This window comes from Chelonoidis abingdonii, chromosome 1 (assembly GCF_003597395.2).
Source record: "Chelonoidis abingdonii isolate Lonesome George chromosome 1, CheloAbing_2.0, whole genome shotgun sequence".
Taxonomy (NCBI): Eukaryota; Metazoa; Chordata; order Testudines; family Testudinidae; genus Chelonoidis; species Chelonoidis abingdonii.
Genome location: NC_133769.1, coordinates 122,888,838 through 122,915,577, shown reverse-complemented (window position 1 = coordinate 122,915,577; position 26,740 = coordinate 122,888,838). Strand labels below are relative to the sequence as shown.

The 26,740-nt window shown below is 40.8% G+C and overlaps 1 protein-coding gene across 2 annotated transcripts in view; it reads right to left on the bottom strand.

The window, feature by feature from the left end:
* The window catches only part of PIK3C2G (phosphatidylinositol-4-phosphate 3-kinase catalytic subunit type 2 gamma), a 337,252-nt gene that overhangs the window by 223,887 nt on the left and 86,625 nt on the right, over positions 1-26,740 (bottom strand). Inside the window, exons 13-17 of one of the 2 annotated variants that reach the window (XM_032796037.2) lie at positions 21,628-21,759; positions 16,642-16,764; positions 12,317-12,431; positions 10,210-10,340; positions 6,327-6,515 (exon numbers count right to left, since the gene is read on the bottom strand). In XM_032796037.2, coding sequence (XP_032651928.1) covers positions 6,327-6,515; positions 10,210-10,340; positions 12,317-12,431; positions 16,642-16,764; positions 21,628-21,759 — 690 coding nt within the window. The remainder of the gene's footprint in view (positions 1-6,326; positions 6,516-10,209; positions 10,341-12,316; positions 12,432-16,641; positions 16,765-21,627; positions 21,760-26,740) is intronic. The other variant, XM_032796039.2, reaches the window with a different exon arrangement.

The following is a 26,740-nucleotide window of genomic DNA, read 5'->3' as shown; positions in this document are numbered from 1 at the left end:
GTAACTATGGTATTCACAAAATAATTCCAGCAGCAGAGAAGGAGAGAGGCTGTCCATGAACTGACTTCTTAATGTTCATTTGAACGTTCAAGATCACAATTCAAACCTCCAGAGGTGTATCTAATCCCAAACACGCTCCCTTTCTTACCCCCACTCCCACTGCCTGACCAAACATCAGGGGCCCTTATTCAGCACTGCTATCTTCAAGGCCTTCCAATGACACCCTACTCCCTTTAGTATCTGAAGGGGACTGGCCATCCTCTCTTCCATCTGTTATTGTTGAGGCACTCTAACCCCACTAACCTAAGGTTCTTTTTGAGAGCAACCAGACTCTCTTTTCCAAAGCAGCTGGAGATTAAAACTCTATGCCTGGCAGCTCACTCTGCAGGGACCCATAAAGCCCAGTAGAGAAGACTCAAAAGCCTATCAATTCTAATCCTGCTTTCTCTTTGAGCATGGGTGCTAACAACTTACTTCCAGTCTAGAAAAACTGTTGGCTCAGCAACTTTGGTCAACAAATAGCCAGGACTGTCCATTTCCCACCCCTCTTTGCCAACCTATTCTGGGAATGGCATAAGCAGGCACATAAACCCTCTTACCCCATGTGCCTGAAGTCAAGATCCTCTTAGCATGCAGAGGGATATAAGAGGGGTTCATACTCCTCCTTACTCTCCTGTTGTAAGCAAGTGGGGTGGAGGTGGCCTGGCCTAGTAGTCACAGCTGGGCTGAGGTCTGTCCACCAGGAACAGGAGTCACCAGGCAGGAGTTGGAGGAATCGCTGGGTCAGGTCCCATAAACATGAGTCAGGATCAGAGTCAGGCTGGGGTCAAAGACCAGATATCAGAGGGAGTACTGGGTTAGAATCAAGGGGAAGGAGTCAGAGATGAGGAGATAATGCAAAATCTGGCACTGCAGCAGGCCAAGGTCTGTGTAGATACCCAGAAAGCTTCCTGGGACAACCACAGGGGTTAAGTAGGGGCACTTGGCCAATCACAGGGCTGCAGGGTACTATCATTCTTGATCTCATGGGCGGTACTTCCTGCAGTGCATACTCTCCATGATGCCCCCTGGCTGTACCTTTGCATTCTTTCTTGGTGGCACTGTAGGAATCTCAGCCACCCTAGGCTTCTCTGACCTGGGTTCTAGTCCCTAAGTCCTTGAAGTTGTGCAGCCCATAGTTTGGCAGGAAAATCTGTTTCTCTCTCTTAGACCATCTACTTTCTCTCTCCTCCCCACTGAACCCTTGTTATTTTCTTTTTCAGGTTAGCTAATGGGATCACATACACAAAATATAGAAGAACACATTATGTAATCTGAAAAGCAAAATAACTTGACAATTTTTAGGTGCACCTGCCCTATATGTATACAGTGTATAAGTGTGCCCACCACATATATAATGGTATTTATAACACTGCATTCAGCTTTTCTCCATCACCACAATAACTGTGCCTGTATCATTTCCCTGACTGGTGTGCCATGCAGAGAAGTTAGAGTTCAACTAAAATCTTGGCTTTCTCCCAAGGAAGGTAAGTAAGGGAAGCCAATGATGAAAATGGAGGTGGAAATGCATAGGACAGCAGCAAGCAGTGCAGGGGAGGAGGGACCAGCTTTCTACCCATTGCCTTGGGAAAGAATTTATATTTTTCAGACTGTAGTTTGTAATCAACCTTCCCTGAAATTAGAGGTAAAACTAAGAGTGTAAAATCTTATTCTGCTCTCTACTCTCCTTCCTTCATTAAAGAGCTCGTCTATGTTTTTTAAATTGGTTTTTAAGGACTGGCTCCTGGTAGGCCCTAAGAATCCATGCTTGTTGCATGTATTGGATGCAAGACTGCTACTAAATTCATCTGTGAAACATAGCATGAATATGTTTCCAGTTTATGAAACTTCTCCTTTTCTAGTGCATAAATGACTAGCTTATTATTAGTCTGCCTGGAGTCGTGCTTGTAAAGTAGAGAAGATAGTCAGCAAAGGGAGAGACATGCCAGAAGAATGAGATGCATCTATTAAAACATATACTTAATTGGCTTATGAGCAGCTAATTTTAAAGTTATACCATATTGCAGAGAGCACCGTATTCTGTGATCTGAACACTGGGGCTTGATCCTGAGTGGCACAGAGAATCTGCAACTCTCATTAAATTGCATGGGATGTACTGACTTCTTGCGATCAAGACAACTGGATGTTGTCTCAGTGACTTCTCTTCCTTCCTCTTACCCTTTGCAAAAGTGAGCTTAGTGCTCAGGAAATGTCCTTTAACCTTGCTCTGAGAAGGCCATGCCCTACAGGTAATTTAGTTTCTTTAGCCCAAGGCTTTCAAAAGTGACCAGAGATGTTTGGGTACCCAGCCTGTGTTTCAGAAAGTGCTGAGCACCCACACTCAGAAAATCAGGACCCTTACAATGTCTCAAATTGAGCACCCCAAAACTACAGCAACCAAAAACTGAAGCACCCAAAATTACTAGTCATTCTGAAAATTTTGACCCATAATTTCTTGGATGAGACAGAGAATAAACATGCCAAATAGTGACAGGTGCTGTGGCATCTTCTGTGGTGTAGAAATTTATCCAGAGACCAGCCAACTCATTTCATGTACACAAGCCACTGAACAATCATCAGATGGTAATGACTTCTGGTTACCAACACACTGGACTACATTTGAACTAGCAACACAGAGATCAAAGATCCCATTAGCAAGCCCTGAGCTTTCCAGTCCTCATGAAACAACTTTTTAATTAAATGGAGAGTACTTATTGGATCACATGAGAAAACACACGCTGAGATAAGAAGCATTTCTGTTAGACACACCTCACCTTTTCTTTGCATATGGCATCCTTTTGTAGTTTAATCTCTAATCAAAAGAAATTAGGAGGACATTTTGTTGCTCTAAGAAATCAGGAGCAGAGGGTAAAAATTGCCAGAGCCAAGCATAATGCAGACCAGAGTAGAGCAAGCCTTCCCAGACAACTTAGGGCATGGCTACACTTGCAGATGTAGAGCACTGTGAGTTAAAGCTGCCTTTGTACTGCAGTCTGTCCACATTGACAGCTTCAAGTGCACTGGCGTGGCCACATTTGCGGCACTTGCAGTGGCATTCGGAGTGGTGCATTATGGGCAGCTATCTCAGCACGCAAGTGACTGCAACATGTTTTTCAAATAGGGTGGAGTGGAGTGCGACAGGGAGTGTGCTGTATTTATGTGGTGGGAGAGAGAGTGGGTTTTTGGGGTGCTGAGTGTGTCAGCATGCTGCCTTGTAAGTTCAGACTCCCTCTTCCCCTGGCCTCTCTCTCTCTCACTCAGAGCAAACAGTAAATATTTGCTTTTTCTCAGACCTGATAAGCAGCCAGCTTCTCCAAAACAGAGCTTTGACAGGGCATTTCCGCATTTCTGAAGCTGATTTCACAACAATGACAAGAGTGGCCACTTGAATGAAGGGGATTATGGGATGTTTCCAGAGGCTGATCACAGCGCAGTAACGCAACACCTCATTCACACTGGCGCTGTGGCACTCCAGCGGGGGTGCAGCAAACATTATTCCACTTGCCGAGGTGGAGTACCAGCAGCGCTGTAGCTGCGGAGTCAGAGGGCTCTATGTGCCTTGCCAGTGTGGACGAGGAGTGAGAGAGGGCGCCCGGGGCTGCTTTATTGCACTGTAACTCGCAAGTGTAGCCAAGACCTTAGTCAATGAATCTACAGTCAAAACTGATTGAAAGTCAGAGTGTGAATGTGAAGCCAAGTTAGCAGTACAGCCACTGCTGCTACTTAACTGATAATTATTTAATAGGTTAAAAACAAGTCACCACAATTCCAGCCATCTGAACCCCCGCCCCCCTCCAGCAGTTCAGCCATCTCTGAAACTGGTCCTTTTAAAATGAATATTTAGAGAGCAATATACTCTCCCTAATCCCCAAAGACAGCTTCCCTATTGGTCTTAAACACACATGCAACATGCTAGGGACATTAAATATTTAAAGTCAGAATATTTAAAGAAAAGAAGACTTCTATTGAGATCCTCAGTCTCTTTTGTTAACATGTTTGTAAAATATAAACCAGAGTGCGCACATATCCTGCAAAGGTATGTAATTAGGGGAAACTTTCCCCTCAAATCCCAAGCACAAGTATTTACTCTTGGCCAGCCATTCCACAGGCTGCATTGGAGGAGTCAGAGTTACGACCTCAGCCCACCCTTCCATGCCACACTGCAGAGCTAGACAGACAAAGGGCATGGCTACACTGGCACTTTACAGCGCTGCAACTTTTGCGCTCAGGGGGGTGAAAAAACACCCCCCTGAGCACTGCAAGATACAGCGCTGTAAAGCCTCAGTGTGATCAGGGTGGCAGCGCTGGGACCGCGGCTCCCAGCGCTGCACATTACACCCGTAGAGGATGTGGTTTACGTGCAGAGCTGGGAGAGCTCTCTCCCAGCGCTGCCGCTCCTACTACACTCACACTTCAAAGCGCTGCCGCGGCAGCGCTTTGAAATTCCAAATGCAGCCATACCCTCAGAGTGGGGTGTACACTGCATCTTGTAAGGGTGTGCCACAGTTGGAAGGTGTGTTTGTGGCTCCTGTAGGTATACCTGGACTAGTTTTGATCTAGCTATACAAAAGCTAGCTTGAGTAACAACAATGTAGTCACAGCAGCAGTGGCTATGACATGGTCGAGATGTACCCAGGGTTTGGGGTGGGATTGTACTCAGGAGGATAGACTGTACTGCCAACCATGCTGCAACAGCTAACATATTATTGTTACTCAAGCTAGCTCTCATCTAGCTAGATCAAAGTTAGCTTGAGTGTGCCTACATTTGCTGCAACCACACATCAGGACTGCAGTGAAGACATAAAAGTGTGGCATAACAAATGTGCTCTGTGAAAGGCTTTCAGGCAATGTGAGTCACAATGCCTTTTGGAGCACCTGATGGGGCTATAAAACTGCATACCACACCCAATGCAAAGCTGGATCTTCAAGGAAGAATTGAGTCCTTTGTCTCCAGAAATGCCAGAAATGCCAACTGTGGATGTAGCCAGAACTAGTTCAAGGTTCTGTTTTTGAACCTTGGGTCCCCTAAATCACCATTAAGAGTTTTGCCAGTCTCAAGAGAGAACATCAATGTGGTGCTTGTCATTGTATTTGTTCCAACAATAAAAGGGTGCTCTGGTAAGTCATGAAAGTACAAAAATATTGCAATGATGGCAAACATGGTATGCACAATACACTGCCTGAGCACAATCACAAATATTCCAATATTCCTTAGTGCTTTCCATGCACTAAGGACCTAATCCTTCAAGATCTTTGCATGCAGAACTCCCATTAAATTTCAATAGGCGATGTTTGTATGTACGTGGGGAAGCTTAATACTTTGGATTCAAACCTAAACCAGAGAAGGAGGGGTAAAAATAATGCTGGAAGGCAATGCTCATCTGGGGTTACTTTTAAATATATATCTTTAAGTATCTGATTTTGTAAATGAGTAATGAGGGTATGAAGTCCTTACTCACTGGGCAAAGGGATTAGGTGAAGTCTCCAAAACCGCTCCTTTTAATTTCTTTTCTGAAGACATGGTTTATAGCTAGTAAATCAGTTTGCAAAGCAGGATTTGCAGGTTTAATCATAGAAATCTCAACACGCAGACAAGCAAGGGATTGACAATGCATCATTTGCACCCTAATTTTGTCCAGTTGTGTGACGTTTTCACACACAGATTTCTTAAAACAACCCCCTCTCCCAAAATAGCTTCAGAAAATACATTTGCTGACACAGGATCTTTTTGCTGGAGATTATGCATGTCACAGATTAAAAGACACCCTCAACAGCAGAGACACTTTCTGATGCACAAAAGGCACCCAGCTCTCACTGAAAGTTAATGAGAGCACAACATTAGAAGCCAGTTCTCAATTGCCCCAGGGGCAGGTGGCAAAGGTCACTTTGAGATAGCATCTTGATCTAGGAGCATGGTTCAGCTCCATCTCCATTTCTCACTTTATGTCTGTACAGCAGTGTTAAGATGCAAAGTGCTGTATAAGTGCTAAGTATCTGACTGATCACCTGTTACTAGAAACTGAATGAATCCATCATATAGAAAGAAATATGCTTTCAATTATCCTGGAAAATAGCAAACTTCTCAGCCAAGAAGGCAGGGCCAGTGGATTCAACTGAAGGTCAGCTCAAGAGTTCCAATTACATCTTCATTCTGATACAGAGGCAAAGCTGAAAGCAGACAGTCAATGAACCAAAGCTTGGTATTATACTGAGCAACTCAAAGTGCTGAATCAATCAGCAGACTAGGAGTTTATTCTTATTTTCTGACTTTGTTAATTTTCTCTTACCTGAAAGTCAGAAGCCCAAGTGCCTCCAAAGGGTTAGAAAAGCTCCATTCCCTCAACACTTTGTAAATTTCTGATATGCTCTTTCGATCCCAACTGGGGGCACTGCCCAGTACCAAAGAAAGGGAACAGTTTTCATTATTGCAGTAGGAACGATAAAACCATAAAAATCTTCTCTCTTGCTCCAACAACCTGGAAGAGAAGATTAGAAATTCAGTTTGAAATTAAAACCACCTAGAGCCTTGAGTAGCAGCAAACTATTGTAAAGAGAGGGCACTGCTGTCTAGCTACTTGTTCTCCTTGGGATTGGATATCATTTTCTGTGCATCTGCTTTTATGAAGAAGTGATATTTATAATCTAGATCTGTCAGCCTTGGGACATATAAAGATGAACTCTCAAAAGAGATGCACATACAAATATTTCAGTTTGCCAAGCTTGTGTGCTCTCTCTTTCTCTCTAGTTCTTTTTTCAGTGTGTGCAGTTCTGGGCAGAGAAATTACTGTCGTATCCACTGCCTATTCTATAGCATTTCTAATTAACTGTGGTGACAACTACTGATTATAATACAGCTAGTCAACTTTCACTCCCTCGCTCCCAAACACTGATCAGCTCAGGTGAAAGCATTCATATACATTCTAGGATATGAGACTTAGAAGACATGTGGCCTTTTTACTCTCTCCCTCCCTCTCTCTCACACACAAGATTGTTCTTGGTCCTTGCATAGGGTGTGCAAAGAGGATAGGTGGGAAGAAAGCTCCTTTCACTTTCCAAGCCTCTTTCAAGGAAACAGTCTCGCCTGCTATGCATCATTTTACTCATCTGTAGAATGGGTGCAGTGCCACCTACCTCACAGAGAGGGGCAAATGTCATATTAATGAAATGCCTTGGCATCCCCCAATATTGCAAAATTCAGTAAGCCCATGAAAAGAACCCCTGGTTAATGTGTACCATATGTCCTTCAATGCATCAACAATTCATATGCCTTTTCTTGGTCCATAAAACAAATAGCCTACTTAAATCTTAGAGTTCAGTATCATCACAAACAAAAATGTAATCAAGATAAAATTGCTAATGTAAACAGGAAATCCTCATTTAAACTCAAGCTCTAAAAACAAACTTTAAAAATGTACAATAAATTACAAATAGACAACATTCATAATTAATATTATAAATATCACTAAGGCTCTGAAAGATCATAGGAGGTGCCACACTAGATCAGATCCATGATTTCATCTATCTTGTCCAGCATCCCATCTTGGACAGTAACCAGCATAAGAGGTATCAGAGGAAGGTTCAAAAACCTCTGCTGTAGGTAGTAATGGGATAACCTGCCTTCAGGGAAATTTTCTCCTAACTCCTAATAGTTGGAAGTTGAATCAAGCCCTGAAACATGAATGCTTGCATCCATTTCTAAACACTTCCCCCCATGATTTCCTATAACAACCTTTTATTAGCCAAACAAATAGCTTATCCCTTTCTGAATCCTGCCAAGTTTTTGGCTTTGGTAATATCTCATGGCAATGAGTTCCATAGGTTAATTGTGCATTATGAGAAAAAAGATTTCCTTCAGTCAGTTTTGAATTTGCCAGGCATTTGGAATAGGTGTTGACAGTACAAACAATAAACATGGGGTTTAGTGTTGCGAGGAAAGACAATTTGCCTTCCTTACCACAGAGGGGTGTGAGGAGAATAAGTTCATAACTGCGTGAGCTGCTCAGATATTATAGTAACAGGGGCCGCGTAAGAGACATTTTACCTACTGTCATTTTTTACTAGTAGTAGTTTTAAGCAATTATTATAATAAATAAAGTATATTTTAAGCTTCAGATACAGGTAGTGGCAGCATGATCCATGATCTCCTTAGTGTAGCTCAACAATTCACAGAGTGCTCACAATAATAGCAGCCAGCAATCCTTGTGTTTATGTGCAGAGTGTGTGAGTGCCACACACTGCAGAGGAGATAAAGCTTTAGCTTTTTGATGGCCTGTCATGCATTCCTTTACACTATGACAGCATTCAGTGAGACAGTGCAACTAGAGGATACCTCTTGCATGTTGACTTTAAGAGATTTTCTACTTTCCCAACAGCATCTCTTGAAAATGACAGTCTGTTCAGATAAAATCAGCTAAAGCTTAAAAATGGCTAGATAAAAGACCAATGCTTTCTTGTATCTACTCCATTGCTCTTCAGTGACAGGGCAGTCTTCTCTTTCCTATCTTGTTTTGCTGGGTTACTGTCTTGTTTAATGGCTGCCTTTAAAGATTTGATCGGGGTAAAGGTTTTAGGTTTATCTGTCATAATAAAAGTTTATGTCTGAAAAGATGTTCAGTCTAGGTGACAATAATACTTTACACATATATAGCATCCGAGGATTGTTGTGTTGATAATGAGATTTCTTGGGCCCAAAAAGAGATAAGATGTCAACCAACCTTTCTTCACTATTACAACATTAAGCAGTTAAGCATGGTCTGGCTTATTCTGATTGCAACAACCACTGTAAAAAAATAAAAAAACTTTGAACTTTTATTAATGGAACTGAAAAAGAAAAAATGTTACAGTTTTTAAAACTTAGAAAAAATTAGTACAAGTTTTTAAAAATATAGAAATGAAGCTATAAGATGTGTGTGTGTGAGAGAGAGAGAGAGAGGAAGAGAGAAATGGAGGAGAAGTGGACCATTTAAAATGACCCTTCTGATTCGGTGTCTCGTCATGAGTGTTCATGATCTCACTTATAAATCTTATCAAAAGAATGTCCCCTTCAGAAGCTGACAATCCTGAGCACCGTACTGAAATAGTTTTGGTTCTGTACTAATTTGGAAGTAATGATTGCCTACTGAAGCACCAATGTCACTTCTTGCAGCAACTATGTTCTCCTTAAAAGATTCTCATCCAAGTACTGACCAGGCCCAGTCTTGCTTAACAGCCCTCAGGGGCTGAAAGTAGAGAAACTTAAATCATACCCTGTCTCTTTAGAAATGAGAAAAGACGGTAACATTGAATATACTAGTAGTTTATTGTAGCCAACAGAAATGTATAACTCAATAAATATCTTTTCCCAAAAAAAATAAAATTAGTAAAGAAACCTTCCTCCTTTACATGTGTATAACAAAAAATTATTAATTGGAAGTTTAAAAAAAGACTTTATATTTATTTATTACATTACTATGACATCTTTAGCCTGTGGTGAAGGATTAATGAACAAGTGTTAGTGACTTGTATAATGCAAGCATTGATATCACTAACCCCACTGTGGTTCTCACTATAATTGTTATTTTAGACAGTACATAATGCTACTTGATCATATAACCTACATAGGCCTAGGATTACCAATCTGCCTAAGAAGATGATACAACATGTTTTGTTTTACTTATTCTTTATATGCCTGCTGTGAAAGCTAAATTCTGCATAATTGTTTCTTTGTTTACTGAGGAACATGATACAGATTTCCTTTCTAATGCTTGTATGCCACTTGGTGAGTACAATGGCCTAATAGTATGGTTGATCATTATTATTTACTGGTGTTGGTTTTTATCCAGCCCAATTTTTAAAATTGCTAATATCATTATTATTGGAAATTATATAACTTGAGACAAATGTTTGTGCTTCAAATCAGCAGTTTGCTTCTAGTGCCAAGAAAACCAGAAAAGATAAAAGAATAGTGACAAAGTGTTCTAAACTATAGAAAGGCATTGTCACCTTCGGGGGCTTGTTTTAGCTTCATTGCCACTTTTTCCTCTCGTCTAGAAGTATTACTTCATCAAATGAATGAAATAAGGCTATATAGGTGGGAAATTTAGCTTTTCAAGAAATGAACACATTTAAGAGTGATAGATGGTGTTCTGCACAGCATGCCAGATGTAAGCAGGAAGGCTTAGGTGCACTTACAGCAAGAGAGAATGTTTCTGTGAAAGTCTTGCTATATGCTTCAAGCACTCTTTAGCTGGCTCTTCAAGGTCATCTCTTTTCTCTTCAGGGTCAGGTTTAATAAACTCCAAATTAGTATCTGGAAAGTCAACCTATTAAAAAAAAAAAGATGTCTTGCATATAAATTTGTATAAAAGATTTCTCAGATATCTGCGTGTCCTAAATATGTAGAGACAATGTGAACAATAAGGGGGAAAGGGAGACAGAATAATTGCAAAGGGGTGTTTATTGTATGAATGAATTTTACTCAAAACTGTTGGGTGACAATCCTAGCCCCATTTCAGTCAATGAGAGTTTTGCCTTTAAATTTAATGGGGCCAGGATTTTACCCGGTGTATCTGAGCCTCATTAGGTCTGCATGGGACTTCAGGTTAAAGGCTTCTCTCTCCCTGTTTTTAACTAGAGATGGGCCTGAGCTGCAAAGTTTCAATCCAGGTCTGCACTTCTCCAGAATAGTGTGGGGGAGCAGGGGTTTAGAGTCCGAATATTGATTTGGATTATAAGAGACAGGGATCAAGCTGCAAAGTTCAGATCTGGATATTAATTTCCCCAGAGTTGGGAGGTCTTCATACTGAGGGAAGGAGACGGGTTGGCACAGGCCCATTTTTAGTTTCATCAAGTTATGGGAAAAAACTCAAAAATGGGTTTTTTTTGGAGGATCTATTCAATTTGAATCAACAGCCTCCCCAAGTTTTGATATGTATCTGAAGTTCTTGGTTTTGCAATAGTAGGCTGGAAAATTCAGCAGAGCAGGCTGTTTATGGTAATTCCTTGTTTCTGATTGGCCTCTCATGATTTTTCTTCACTTTAACTTCCAGCTCAGTCTGGGAAGTTTCATTAAATAATGTAATAAAATGGGGGGAAAGCTGCTAACCAAACTTTTTCAAAGCTCAAAAGTGTTTTGGGTTTGAGTGGCAGGTTAGATGAAATTTCAGTTTTTTAATCCAGTTCAATTTGTGTATCATAGAAATTACATCATAATGTATGAAAAGACATTCCCAGCAGGACCAGAAAAGCAGTCTCTCTAACCAATATATGTGCACATACTCATTCTCACAAACTATTAACAAAAAAACACCACCAATAAATGAGCTCTCAGAATACAGTACTCCTAGGAACTATAGCACACACCAGTCACATCAAAAGAGCTATTTTTTAAGGCAGTATGTTCAGTGTATCCTACTGTCATATTTACAGGCATAACTGAGTATGGGAAGGGAGTGGGAGTTTCTTCTCTGCTGTTTCTTAGAGCAGAGAGACAGATTTTAAATTAGTAGCCCTCTACTGCCTCACCTTCCGTTTATTATTAATACAGAGAAAGCTATTTTAAGGAGTTGTCTTTGACTGTATTATTCCAACTAGAAACTCTTGTTCTTACTTATTAAAAAATAGGGTATTTTTAGGCCAGCCTCATCTATTCACATTACTTGCCTTTGTGTTTCATTTGCTAATAACGATCATTTGGTTTTTGAATATGAAAAGCAATTGGTTGTGCCTTTAAATCTGAGTTCAATCTGAGAACAGGACAACACTGGGGACAGACAAAATGTCTTTTCAATATTTGAAGGCCATATACTGTCCTTGGTCTACACGCAGAGCTCACAGTGACATCAGTGGCAGCCTGGCATTTGGTCATGGATTAAGAGCGGTATAAATACAGATGCACTTTGTAGCTCCTTCCCCACAGATCTTTCTGCAGACTCAGTTAATTGTTAGTTGCCTGCGATGTGTATAAAGATAAGTAATTCAGTGGTACACGGGATACAAGTGGGACAGAAACGCAGCTGTGAGAAGGGTACCAGGTCAGCAATTTGTGTCAAGGAACATGGAAGAAAAAGTAATCTACTCAGTGCCTAAACCCCACAGCCTGTATCTGATTTAGCGAGTACGGTGTATAATTGCTGTTATGTAGAATTTTACTCTCCCACAATTAAAAAGGCTGATAGCGTACAAGCAGAGGTCTCTTATGACTTTTAAACTGTGGGATCAGAAAGAACCGTGTAATCAATCATTTACTGTAAGTTGTTTGACAAGTCCTTGCTTTGCTTTCTCGAAAAGTAATCTTTACCTGCAGTGTCACTAGAGCTGGCAGACTAGTGTCACAAATGCCCGGAGCTATCATGGTTGTTGGAGGCTCACAGTATAATGTCATGCTAAGCAGCACGGTTCCATGAATGAACTTTCTGCAAATATCAACATACGTAGACATAATATCGCATCAGTACCGGAGATAAACCAGACAAGCTTGATTGAAATTATAGCAGAAACATTGAAATCAATGACTCGGGGAATAAGTATCTACATGGGTAACAAATATTTAATAATGTGCTCTCCAATCTATCAGAAAAGAGTATAACAAAATCCAACAACTGGAAGTTCAAACCAGATAAATTCAGACTGGAAATAAAGCATACATTTTTAATAGTGAGAGTAATTAATCACTGGAACAATTCACCAAGAGTCATAGCGGATTCTCCATCACTGACAATTTTTAAAACATGGTATGATCTCTAGGAATTACTTTGGGGAAGTTTTATGATACATGTTACACAGGAGGCCGGACTAGACCATCACAATGGCCTTTTCTGGGCTTGGATTCTATGACTATATGAATGGGACAGGCCACAAACCCTAGGCTGGTAGTTCAAATCTGGCCTAGGTCAGTAATGTCTGAAAGTGGCTGCCCTCAGTAGCCTATAAGAAACAAGTTTGGTAAATTGTCAGTCCTGGTCCACTGGTTGAGGCAATACAGAAGACTCCAGTTCAGTTCTGTGCTCCAACACAGACTTCTTGTTTGATCTTGGGTAGTCACAGTCTCTTTGTGCTTCATTTCCCCATCTATAAAATGGGGCTAATACTACTTCCCTACCTTGCAGGGATGTTGGGAGAATAACTACTGTGAGGTGCTCAGATGCTATGGTAAGGGGTCATATAGGTATCTAAGATGGATAGAAAATATCCACCACCACAACTGGCCATAGTTATGCATCCTTGTAGTAAGATGAGGCCTTGAAACATAACTCTTGTGTCAGAGGCCCAGTCTGAAGCCTGAACCAAAGTACTTCCAGGCATTGCTAAGCAAAAGCTGGGCTGTAAACCAGAGGCAGACCTCACTCACAAAAGTGGTGAGAAGAGGAACTTGTGCCAAGATGACATCATATCACTTCACAGTCATAACAAGGAACATGCAGGTGCATCTTAAAGACAGGACAGCATGATGGATAGATCTGTTTGCCTGGAACAACATGATGAAAGGGGAGACAGCACCCTAATGAGCCAAGTGGCTATACCTCAATATGTTAGTAGGGATGAGTAATCTGTCCTGTAACTGTATAAAAGTAGGTCCCGGAGTGCACATCTTTATCCAGTCGAGGAGGCAGTGGAGTGTGCTGCTACTGACTCAGTTGTGTCCATTGCCAGGGGGCACATATTCGTAGTACGTCCTGTAGAGTCTATAGGAAACTATTACTGTGCTTCGTTTGACAATAAACCTGGCTCGGGTTCCTTTGTACCTTACAAGAGTCTGTGGTCTTTGGGGTTTCTCTCGGGGTTTGCTGTGTCAGCTATCTGCGCAGAGCCGGGGCAGCACACAGAGGGAACATGCACGCAGCCAACTGTTATCATCATCGAACAAGAACAGAGCACCACACTGGTAGCTACTGACAACAACTCTATTTAGTAGTATCAGTCTGGAGGACTGAAGGGGCATGAGGACTGAAGCACCCATAGAAATGGTCCTCTAGGAGGAAGGAGATAGTGCAAGCTTCCCTACTCAATTTGTTCAGTGCATAAAGAGAAGATTATGGCCTTTAGCACCTGTCTGAGCACTACATTCACAAACAAAAGTCTGATCAGAAACATACATGCACACTGTCTTCAGATAAGAAAATTCCAGGTCAGTATAATTCATTCAGTGGTGCCTGAATACATTTGGAAAGACATAGGTGCAAGTCCTAATCATAATTAATCCACTCACTTGAATTAAGCTTCTCAGTTCTCTGAGCTAAGAAGTGAAAACATTATCTAAAAGTTGTATATGTTTTGCCTTTTAATTTACTCACATCTTAATGGCTGGTGGGGTTAAGATCAGAAATCACAAGTATGTAAAAAAGGGCATATTCAACATTTTTTTGTACTCCTAAATAATTATTTTTATTTAGTGAGAGGCAAATTTTTACTACTGTTAGCACTGCACAATAACAATACAGCTGTGGGAGAATGAACTAAATTCCTTTCTGCCTACTAGAGCATCAACAAAATGGATAAATGATTTCAGAACACAGAATCTATAGCAGTGATGAGGATATAAGAACACAGATGGGTTTTCTGATCCCGGTGTGAGTTTGCAGCACTGACAAAAAAGGAATATTTTGAATTGCAAACTGAACTAAATTGCTATAGAGTCATTGAGACAAGAAACGTGGAAACCCTGCAATGTCATCTTTGCAGCCACCATTCAGAGTAAAAGCATAGTCTGTTTTTTTACTTCTGAAGATATTTGGTGGCGGTAGTGCAAACACTATTTCACTGAGAGAGCAAAGTTCAGGAGGATCAGAGACAAATGATTTTCAAAAGTTTGTTTTGCAGCTGCAGGTGTATGGGGAACAAAGAATACTGATGTGAACAAGAAGATATTAGGGGGAAACTAGTTGTGAAATATGAAGCTGTTCACCTTTAGGCTACTTGTTTGAATTCAAACCAGATCAATAGTGACTGAAAGGTGTTTCCAGCTAATGTTTACTTGGGTGAACTTTATGAAATGAGTCACTGCTTTTCAGCTCTTTCTTTCACAGCAACTCACCATAATCAGCATTAATTGGTACTATTGTTAGCAGTCTTAGATGAGCAGCCAAGGGTTGAATGGACATGGAGGCCAAACTACCCTTATCCCCTTTTATCCCACTAATCATTTATACTTGCACTACAAATGTATGCAGTACTTTAAAAAATCCATAGAGCTGTGGTTCCTGATCTGGAAACCTTTGAGAGAGGTAAGACAAGGAATGGGGCAATTGTGAGAGCAATGGAGGGTGGGGCAACAAGGTAGGAAAACAAGGTCAGAAAGATTTGATAAAAAATGTTTTTTAAGGAGCTATTTGAAGCATAAGTGTGAAGGTGCCTGATGAATGAGAGCTAAGGGACTGTTTTAAATGCTGCGGGCAGTAGAGGAAATGAGCAGTAAGGAGAAAACTGAGCAACATGAAGGTGAATAGGAGGAAGCAAGAGCAGAGTAAGTAGGGCAAGTTTATACCTGGTGCTGAAGGAAGTGACTAGAAGCTTGAAGTTGATGTAATAAGAAGCCAGGAAGCCAGCGAAGGGATAAAAGAAGGGGAGACTACAAAACATGACCAGCCCACAGAGAAGAAGCATAATAATTTTGATTTGAAGTGGCTGATTATGAGAAAGGAGGGGGCATCCAGAAGGAGATTTTTGAGACACAGTGGAAGATCTGAGGACTTCAATAACTCAGACATAGGTTAGGGGTTTGTTATAGAAGTGGATGGGTGAGATTCTGTGGCCTGCATTGTGCAGGAGGTCAGACTATATGATCATAACGGTCCCTTCTGACCTTAAAATCTATGAGTCTATGTGATATTGGAAAGAAGGCAGAGTTCAAGGTCAAATATCTGGGAATCATCTGCTTATAAGTGGCAGTTAAAACCATGGGAGTCAATAAAATCACCCAGAGAGAGTATGAAAGGAGAAGAGTGGATCAAGGAAAGAACACAGATGGACCTGTGGAGCTAAGATCGAAATCTAAATCAGAACTTTCTGGCCCTGACCTATCAGTAGATCAAAAGCTGAATTTTGCGAGATGTGGGTGCATGTACTGGGGAGAAGAATGGGAGGTGAGAAAGGGTGATATGGTACCAAACGAGAAGCTAAAGAACTGGTCAGCAAGGTAGGAGAAACACAAAGCAGAATAACAGAAGTATAAAGTAAAGAAGCAGCAGAGGAGGAGATATTTTTGTTTGATCAGGAGATAGTGATTACAATATAGAGAGCAGCAAGACTGCTTGAATAGTGTAGAATTAGAAAAAAAGGAACCAGTTTATGTGGTTGGATAAATATGTAGTATTTATCACACACACATGCACACACTTAGTGACGTAAACACACTGATTCGGTACAATCAAATAAAGTAATACAGTAATTTGTGTCATTCATTCATTCCACACACACGAATGAATGAATGACACAAATTACTGTATTACTTTATTTGCTTGGACTGAATCAGTGTGTTTACATCACTAAGTCAAACTCTTTAAAGAAGGACAAACCTAAAGTCATATGAGACACCCAGGGGAAGAGGGCTCCACAAGAATACGGAAACTACACATCATTTAAAGCCCAGTTTCCACTGGAGCCCCCACAGAATTATGGTGCAGTTACACGGATTGCAGGTCTCTAGAACCAAGTCTGGAGACAGGATGGCAATAACTGGGCATTTCTTTTTGCATAGAATAATAATGCAAATAGCAGGAAGGGCAGGTAGTATAGCACGATGGGATGATTCTGAAAAGGAAATGGCCAACAACTAGACCATTGATAGCCAACAACTTCACTAACATTGTCTATCTATTATCTCACTATCTGTATGACAAAGTTCCTTTAACAATAAAATATGGATGGAAAGTGAACAAATTGCTATATATCTACTACTATTTATTTATTTACACAGACCAATGACAAGTGAGAACACCCTGTCGGAGAAAAACTCAGTTCTCGCTTTTTGTTTGGGTGCAGCAAAATCAAATACTTTATTATTTCTCCAGCAATTGCAATACAGGGAGGGAGTGCCCTAGGACTCTGGGTCGCCGCAGTCCCGGACAGGTCTCTCAACAGATAAACAATTACAGCAGCATTTATATCTTTGTTACAGACAATAACAAGCAGTAATACAGACAATAATGAGCAACAGCTGCATTTTATTTATACATAGGCTATCCTGCTATCTTATTTTCCTCACTTCTGGGCGCCAGTCTACGTATTTGATTATCAGTGCAAGGTCGTGATAACTTCTCACACAGTTCTTTCCTACTCGCCTCACACTATCCTTGCTTCTACAAATATCACGTCATTAGGGTTACAGCTGGCCTAACTCTTCCTAACAGAGACTGTCTTGCATTAAGATCCCCTACAAATTCTTGTCAATTCTTTCGCTTCTTCCACAACCCTCAACAAATTTCCTACTCTTGTTTGTAACAGGAACTGAAGTAAACACCCTGGCTCATTACATTACAAGACAAGACAGAGGTTTAAGGACAGCTCAAGCTACATTAAGTTACAAGTTCAACCTTGCACCCTGAAGTCACATGGGGGACTTCGCTCGCTGAGACCAGCAAAAGAAAATTATGTTGCCTGCTCTCTCTGATTTGGAAATACCAGTTCAAAATAAGCTGTGTTGTTAGAAGCAGTGAACTCAGAGAAATGAGCACTGTGGGAGACATTACCTCTTCCAAATTGCCCAAAATGATGGATTTCTGATGTCTTAATTAGGTTTGGAACTCTAAACTATTTAGCCCAAGAGACGAACAGATTTTCCTGATGTGCAAGGAGGAGAGTTGGCACTGTCATTACAAATACTTACTAAACAGCTTCTCGAGTTTAACATGTGTTCCTGTTAAACTCCACCATCCAGGTCCCTTTTGGTAATTATATTCTATATATGGCCAATTGTCATATAAGGGCAAGCAGCATGAATATTAGGTTTATTGGTTAGAAAAGTCAGGGTCCATGATTAGCAATTTTATTATTTTTATTTCCAGGAGAAACTATGTTAAAATGGAGTTAGATTGAAAGGACATATCAATGGTTAAAGATAAAATACATGGCAGAAATGTTGTAATTATCCCTAAACCATCTATTATAAACCCAAGCAATTCATAGTTGACTGTAAACTTAAAAAGAAGTCCAAACACGTTAAGGTATAGAAATGCAGAGTCAGGGCACCAAAACAACCTTAATTCTGCACTGTAGCATACTATGAAATGCTCATTAGAACTCTTTAATATCTAGTCTCATTGTGTTCATGAGACACTCCCGGTAACCTGGGACAACGCATCACTGGTTTGTGTTTCTAAGTACTCATTTATACCACCGTGATTCAAAAATTACTCCACTGAAATCATTAGAGTCGCTGTAGAGTCACATCAGTGAAGATGAGAATAGAATTTAGCCCATAGTTTATCACTATTCTTGCTTATCGTATGCCTATATTTCTGTATTACAGGACAGTTAACATTTTCTGCATAAAATCTGTGAACAAAAATTAAAGATTAAATGATCGATGTTCTGAATGGGGAAAAATAGAAAGGAGAAAAAACTCCACACACTGCAATTATCGTCCCTTAATTTCCTGGACTGGAACCCTTCCGACAAGCCAGTCAGATTCCTTTGTCAGAATCGTGTGTCAAAGTGGCATAATTCCCCAAAATCTTATTTCTGTTACTTTGTAGATAGTTGACCTTTCAGAGACTGTATTTTATTCCAATTACAAAATATTCAGGTATGGCTTTAATGGAATAGTAAAGCAGACTGAGTATTCAGATATCTTAAAGTTACACTTTTCTGACTGAATTTCAGGGGTGCTTTTGGTTTTAAATTGGTCTATCAATTCAAATCATGGCAAATAAGCAATTTTGTGGAGCTGTAGTTGGCTAGAGGAGGAAAAGCACCTATGCTTCTCTTATACTAGTAGTTTCACCTAATAGTAAATAACATAGCTAAAGTATTCCTCCTTCTACACCTAGCTTTAATTTCTCCTTTGATGGGTCATCTGAGCTAGGATCTATAAAATACTGAAATAGCTATAATGGAAAGTATTTTTGTATTTCCTTTCTTATGTATATGGGTTATGTATAGGGCACTACCAAATTCACGGTCCGTTTTGGTCAATTTCATGGTCATAGGATTTTAAAAATAGTAAATTTTCTGATTTCAGCTATTTAAATCTGAAATTTCACAGTGTTGTAATTGTAGGGGTCCTGACCCAAAAAGGAGTTGTGGGGGGAGTCGCAAGGTTATTGTGGGGGGAGTCTTTGACTTGGGCTAAGGCCAGATTTTTAATGATATTTATACTCATAGACTTTACGGCCAGAAGAGACCATCATGATCATCTGTCTGATCTCCTGCACATTGCAGACCACAGACTCTCACCCACCCACTCCTATAATAGACCCCTAATCTCTAGCTGAGTTACTGACATCCTCAAACCATGGTTTAAAGATCTCAAGTTCCAGAGAATTCATCATTTACACTAGTTCACACAGTTACACTACTGCTCCCCTTACTTCTGCACTGCTGCTGGTGGGGTGATTTCTTCAGAGCTGGGCAGCTGGACAGTGGTGACTGCTAGCCAAGTGCTCAGCTCTGAAGACAGAGCCACCACCAGCAGCAGCGCAGAAGTAAGGATGTCATGGTATAGTATTGCCACCCTTACTTCTGTGCTGCTGCTGGTGAAGTGCTGCTTTCACAGCTGGGTGCCCAGCCAACAGCCGCTGCTTTCCGACCTCTCAGCTCTGAAGGCAGCGCAGTAAGGATGGAAATTGGGGTGTCCCATGAACCCCAATTTTAGAAATGCTGGTCTCCCCTGTGAAATCTATATAGTATAGGGTAAAAGCACACAAAAGGCCAGATTTCACGGGTGGGAGAGAGACCAGCATTCATGGTCTATGATGTGTTTTTCATGGCCATGAATTTCGTAGAGCCCTAGTTATGTAGCACCGTGAAAGAATAAGGCCTATTTTTAATAGAGAAGTAAAATTTTCAAGAGCACCCAAGTTACTTAGGGGCCTAGCATTCTTTTAAAGTCAATAGGACTTAGTTTTTAAGAGCTAGATTCACACGGGAGACTTAAGTGTCTGCCACCTCAGCACCTAATTCCAACATTTAGGTGTCACTGGCACCACTGCTCAGCTGCTCCCTAACTCATTTGGCATCTAAATTCGCTATGGTGCCTAAATTTCTGCTGCTCGGCATTCACAAAGCTGCCTCAGTTCTGACACTGCCATGCTGCTCAGCTTTGAACTTACACCCAAGTCCCTGGAGAAATCACAAGCTAGTTGTCCCCACACCCCCCATCTTGCCTGCAGAGCCTGATCTGGTAGGCGTGCTCAGAGCACCCTAATCTACACAGGCCAGGTCTCTCACCTCCCAGTAGAGCATCCTAACACCCAGGTGCTAGGGTATTTTGGGGTGGGTTGCACTTTGTATGAAATACTTATATATCATTGAGCCGGAGAGTGAAAATGACTCTGTAGCCCAGTGACTAAGGCATTTACCCAGAAGGTGGGCACTCTAGATTCAAATTCATGCTCTGAATCAGGCAGAGTGGACATCAGAACCACATCCTGAGTGAATTCTCTAACCACTGGGCTATTGTGTATAAGGAAGAGCTCCATCTCTTTCTTCTCTTTTTTTGTAAGAAACGTCTGACCTGGATTAGGCACCTAGCTCCAAGAGAGGGTTCATGGCAGAGACTCTGGGCAATTTTCACCTTCCTCTACAGCATGGGTCACTTGCACTTTTGAACTAGTGTAAATGATGAATTCTCTGGAACTTGAGATCTTTAAACCATGGTTTGAGGATGTCAGTAACTCAGCTAGAGATTAGGGGTCTATTATAGGAGTGGGTGGGTGAGAGTCTGTGGTCTGCAATGTGCAGGAGATCAGACAGATGATCATGATGGTCTCTTCTGGCCGTAAAGTCTATGAGTATAATTATCATTAAAAATCTGGCCTTAGCCCAAGTCAAAGATAAAATACAACTTACTCATTTCTGAATATTTCACCCTAAGTCTTTATTTACATAGAGTTACAGAGGTATTCATAACTGACAAGCATCTTTAAAATAATGTTAAACTGAGTGTTGGGTAAAAAAGGGGAAGTTAAAATGTGAGGGAAGTTTCTAAACTATAGGGAGGAAACAGAGAAACTGTTCACTGTAGTCCCATTAGCAGCATAATTCTGTGAAGTATGAGAAGTAAATGTGTGGAAAGGGTCAGAGGGCGAGGGAACAGGAAATTATATCCAGAAAGAAAATAGTCTGAATGAGAGGGTAATTTAGTGAGGGATGGGGAAGGTAACAAGGCCCTTCAACACGAGGGGAATTTCCTAGGGAAACCCAGTGGACAGTCAGAGAAGCCCAATCCAAAAGGGTTTGGGAAAATCAGGACTTGAAAGAGCTCTGTATGAAAAGGTGGAACAATTATTGAAAGTGACTGTTTCAGTCCTTATTGCAATAAAGTTCTGTTTAGCTGCTCAAATTAGTGTTCATTTGTTTGTATATTTCTTTCAGACCTCCCTTTCCTGCAGAGTATAGCACTTAATTAAAGAACACTATTTAAAAAAAAACACTATCATACAAAAATGTACTTACTGTTTTTGATACAAGGGGGAACATGTCCAAGCCAGTATTTCTGTATTTTTAGACACACTATTTTCTCCAAATAGTTTTATTGTCAATATTGTTTCATTAGGAAGAGATTTTATTTGTACAGGAAAGTTGATTCTGAAAAAAAAATCACAATTTTAAGAAATCTAACATATTTTAACATTGTTATTTGCAGTTACTGCTTTTCAACTTTTACTGTATCCTACAACACACCTTACTAAGCAATAAACTGAAAGGTAGCAATTCCTTGGGGGGAAATGCAACTGACAGATCTATTATAAGCATTGCCAACAGTTAACCCTAGGTTACATTACATGAGAAAAGGCATATAAAATCTTGTCCATACAAATGATCAAACACTAGAGAAGAGAAGGGCAGGACTAGCTTGGTTGTTGCAAGCAAAGGCCATCCTGTTAATAAGAAAGTACATTAGAATAAACACTGAATGAAAAATGGATATAAACTAGTGGTAATGGGCTAAATTCTCCCCTCAGACACACACGCACAAATTCTGTTGAAGTCAATTGGAGAGAGTGAGTGTGTGTGTCTCTTAGAATTTGTTAATTATGATACTATTCTCTAATTTATGCATGTATAATCAATGTAATTTTTTTTCAAACACAGTTTAAAGGCTGATGCACTTTTAAATCCAATGCATGTCAATTTTTAAGCAAGTAAAGTTGTAGAAACTAGTGTCCATTTCAGGTTTGTATTGCCCAATAACAAGTAGATTGATCAATTAAATTAGTTATGTAGGTTTTATAAACTGGTTTATAATTTTAATTTGCACAAATCCTAATAATTGAGATTTTTTTTCCTACCTGTGTAAAAACATCTGAGTCATTAGTTCAGAGACCTACAAAGTATTACTTTATTTTGCCTGAAGTGAAAGTTCATATTCAAAAGCACATTTTTTATTTTCACTGAGAACATTCGGTGAAAAGCCAGATTTTGCAGACAGATATTGAGATTAATTACATTTTCTTTGCAAACAAAATCAATATTCAGAATCCAGGGTTAGAAGAACTATTTTGCAGAGGTGATACAAGCATTTTAGAAAATGAAAATCTGAACCCGCTTCAATATTAAAAACTTAGGATATAAATCTAAATTAAACAGAGTGAAAATTTTCAGCATTCTAGATGATTTAATGAAATGATGTAGTTGTAGGTGTTCTCAAAAATGTGTATTGTCATTCTGGAAACAAATCAATGAAGCTCCACTGAAATAATTTAAGAGTCTGGAAAACATTAGGATTAGAACTAGGAGGGGTTATGTGGAATTTAGGGTAAAATTCCACTGTCAGTTACATTGTTATAAATCTGGCATAACTTGACTGAAGTTATACTTGAACAATTTACTCTCTCCCCCGCACTCCTACAAAGCAAAACATCTATATTCCAGGAGTACTTGTGGCACCTTAGAGACTAACAAATTTATTTCAGCATAAGCTTTCGTGGGCTACAGCTCACTTCTTCTATGCATCCGAAGAAGTGAGCTGTAGCTTATGAAAGCTTATACTGAAATAAATTTGTTAGTCTCTAAGATGCCACAAGTACTCCTGTTCTTTTTGCAGATACAGACTAACATGGCTGCTACTCTAAAATCTATATTCCACTCATTCAGTTTAAAGAGCAGTCTCACTCCAAAGAAATTAAGATGTATCCCCTTGTCTCCCCAAATGTCCCTATTTACAGTTTTCAGACAGTGGCTGGTGCGCTAATTTTTGTTCTTTCTCCCAAAGCTCAGTGACTTTCAAAAAGTGATTGGGAAAGCAGTCTATTTCACACATCTCCAAATCAGTTATTTCCTGTCTTTTCATTTACAGCCCATCAATTCCATTCATCCTGAACAAAGTGACCCTAAAACATGGGTACTCAACCTTAAATATCTTAAAAGATCTGAATCAAGGGGCGGCGGGAGGAAGCCCTGCACTTTATTATACAGGAGATAAATGATTACTCATAAACTGGGCAAACATCTTTGCTAATGCCAGGAAGCCTCATTAATCTTGTAACCAAGTGGAAAAAATATCCCTCATATTACAAGATACAGATTCTCTACTTCTCTTTTGCTAGAGGCTTCACTTGGACTTGTCATGACAAAATACATAGCACTACTAAAATTAGGCTCTATTAAGTTATATTGAGCGCAGACTTTAAAAATGGCTAGATCATCATGAGGCTGAAGCCATAGGTCAAATCCAAGACCTTACTGCCTATCAAGAAAATTTCCAGTGATATAGGGTGCTTACAGAACATGGGAGATAACTGTATTACTTATAAACATTCTGTGTACCTCAGTTTACCTGCTTGATGATATTCTGTCTGATGATGTGGATTAAATAAAAGGGGACTATTAAGAACAACAAATAGTAAACAAATAGGTCAGAGATAAATCACCTCTGCATAAACAAGTTCCAGGGTGTTAAGAGAACAATGGGTGGGCTATTAATTAAGAAGATGCTATTTCCAGACTCCCTGCAAATTATACACCTGGTTTGCCAAGGTTCAGAGTCTGAGATCACTGGGACACTGAATAGTTAAAAACTTGCTCTCTAGAGAGGGAGAAGGAATTCAATCATCAGCCAGGCTTGAGGGGACACTCAGAGGAACCAATACACAGGCCCTATGGGATGGGCCTGTGTTAGTGAGGCTTGCCTAAGCTGCCAGGAAAATAAGTCAAGACTGTAGGACTTCTGTTGCTTTAACTCTATTCTCTGATTGCAGTGTACCTTTGGGTGAATAAACAATACATTTGTTTTGAAGAAGCTGTTTGGGTCACTTCAGTCAGCTGTTTGTCACAGCCTTCTGGAGAAAAGTCTCTTGCAGATGCCAAATGCAGTTGGGCGTGTTGTGTTAACACAGTTGGGAAAGGCTGTGGGGGAGTTCTGCAATCCAGAGATCCAGTCTAAGAGTGGTTGAACTGCAGGGCTCTCCCTTGAGAGAGATGAAGAAAGCAAAGTCTGTCACCTGAGAGGTGCACTTGAGAGGGACTGTAAAAGGGCCCAAGTCACATCTTCCCTTGTAACCATGTCATGCTGCAACCTTCAACTGCTAGTAATTTGAAAGAAGTTCAGTTCTGACTATTTGAGGTCATAGCTCAAACTTTAGAAGGTATAGGCCAAATGCGAAGCCTTATTTTAGACCTAGGAGGAAATGTGACATTTGACATTACTTTCAATTCAGACTGTCTAGGAGTAGATTGCATCTTGTTGTTCATGTAAGCAGAGTCACGATGAGCTCTACCCTGACATCTGGTGGTGAATTATGGGGAGTGTGGAAAGGAATCCCAGGTATTTGAATTGGCACACCCACCCCAGCTAGCATAAGCCCACGGCAGCCTGGGATAGTTATTTTGATAGCTCTGGGATCCCCAATTTCTTTGTTATTGGGGCAGGAGGAAAAAAAAGTGCTGTCACCCTAATTATGTGAATGAGGAACTATGAGACTGCTTTGTGACAGAAATGACTCAACCTAAATTAAGTAGTACTTGCTGGACAAGGGACATGGGTTCCAAAACCCAGTGATGAACAGAGAGAGTGGACTTGTGTGTACCTGATGAGTATGGGCCCCTTTTGAGGGCATGGAACACCATTGCCTCCCCCTCTCTTCACTGTTAAAGGAGAAGTAACTAATTTTTTGATTCCATTGGAAGTCCATCGGAGAGATGCCTGAGCTTGATTCTGTGGGTTTGTTGCCCAATGGCGTTGCACCCCCCCTACTAAGAGCTTGAATTCACTGTAAAAAGATGAGCTAGATCACTGATGCTGTGTTGGTGAATTGGTTAACTAGTGGGGGAGCCTGAAGAAGCATATGCCCTTAACAGCAGCGCAAGCGGAACAGTATGAGCCATTTGGAGCAGCCCGGAACATTGAGCGTTGGACGGTTCCGGAGGCCAGTCATGGCTCCGGCAAGTGGGGGAGCGGCCACAGCTGGTCTGTAGTTGACTGTTGTGAGCTGGTTTCAAGACCTGCAAAGAAAATCCCCACAGAAGATGTAGCCAATTGCCCTTGCACTGTAAGGTCTAGCCCTTAACACCCTAATTGGCTCCTCCTCCCCCCATTTCCACCAGTATGGGGGGAGTAATAATACTCCTGCAATTAAATTAAAGTAACCGGAGAGATGTGGCATCTAACCAAGACTTCGTTTGTTTGGACTTGGGTGATTGACTTAAAGACCTAAGGGGACATACATTTGCCAGATGGACTGGAGGTGTTAGTTTGCGTTATGTTTTTAGTAATCCTGTTTTGGATTTTTCATTTCCCAATTGTTGATTGCACGCTGTCGAGCACATGGTGTGTATTCCCTGCCTGTATTTTTTAAAGGGGAGTTTTGCTACAGCTCAACTTCTTTGGTGTTGTGGCAGGAGTGGGAGTATGCCTCCTAAGGCGCCAGGCGTGTTTATAGGAAAGTGTCGCCGAATCACGGTTGTGGCGGCTCGAGCCGGTTATGCATTGTGTTATTGAAACGGAACTGCTGGATACTGAACCCGGCCCTTGTTGCTGCCAACTCAGAGGAGCAGAAGGGTTACATTCATATATGTAAACCACCATACAACAGATCAACTGTGCAAGCAGCTCACAAGGCCCTATGAAGAATTTACAATCCAAGGCCTTAGATCCTGACTTCAGTGGGTTCCATTTACATTATGAGGTTGCAGAATCATGGCCCAAGCCCAGTCTAGGGCTATATAGGCCCAGAATGACTCTCCCTGTAATAGCTGCTCGCGCTGTGTTTCTTCTGTGCTCTCAGCGATCATCTGGGTGGCACTCAGGAACATGGAGAAAGAAGCTCTCTGAGTCAAATGGAGATTGAGGAGGGAAAAGAGTAGATTGGGACAAGGAATCTGGTGGACTGGGACCAGATGGCGGGAGATAAAAATGTGAATGAGAGATAAAGGGATCTGTGAATGGTTGGACAAGGGTACTAGGATTACAAGCTCAGTGAGAAGACTGAGAGCCAGTGAGAAATGGGAGTGGGAGAAAATTGGCTGGTAGGAACAATGAGATCAAATAAGGAGCTGTGGGAAGGGGAGGAAATTAGGACTGGCTGGACGAAGACTAGGATTAGCAGCCAGTGGTGATCGTGGTGGGAGA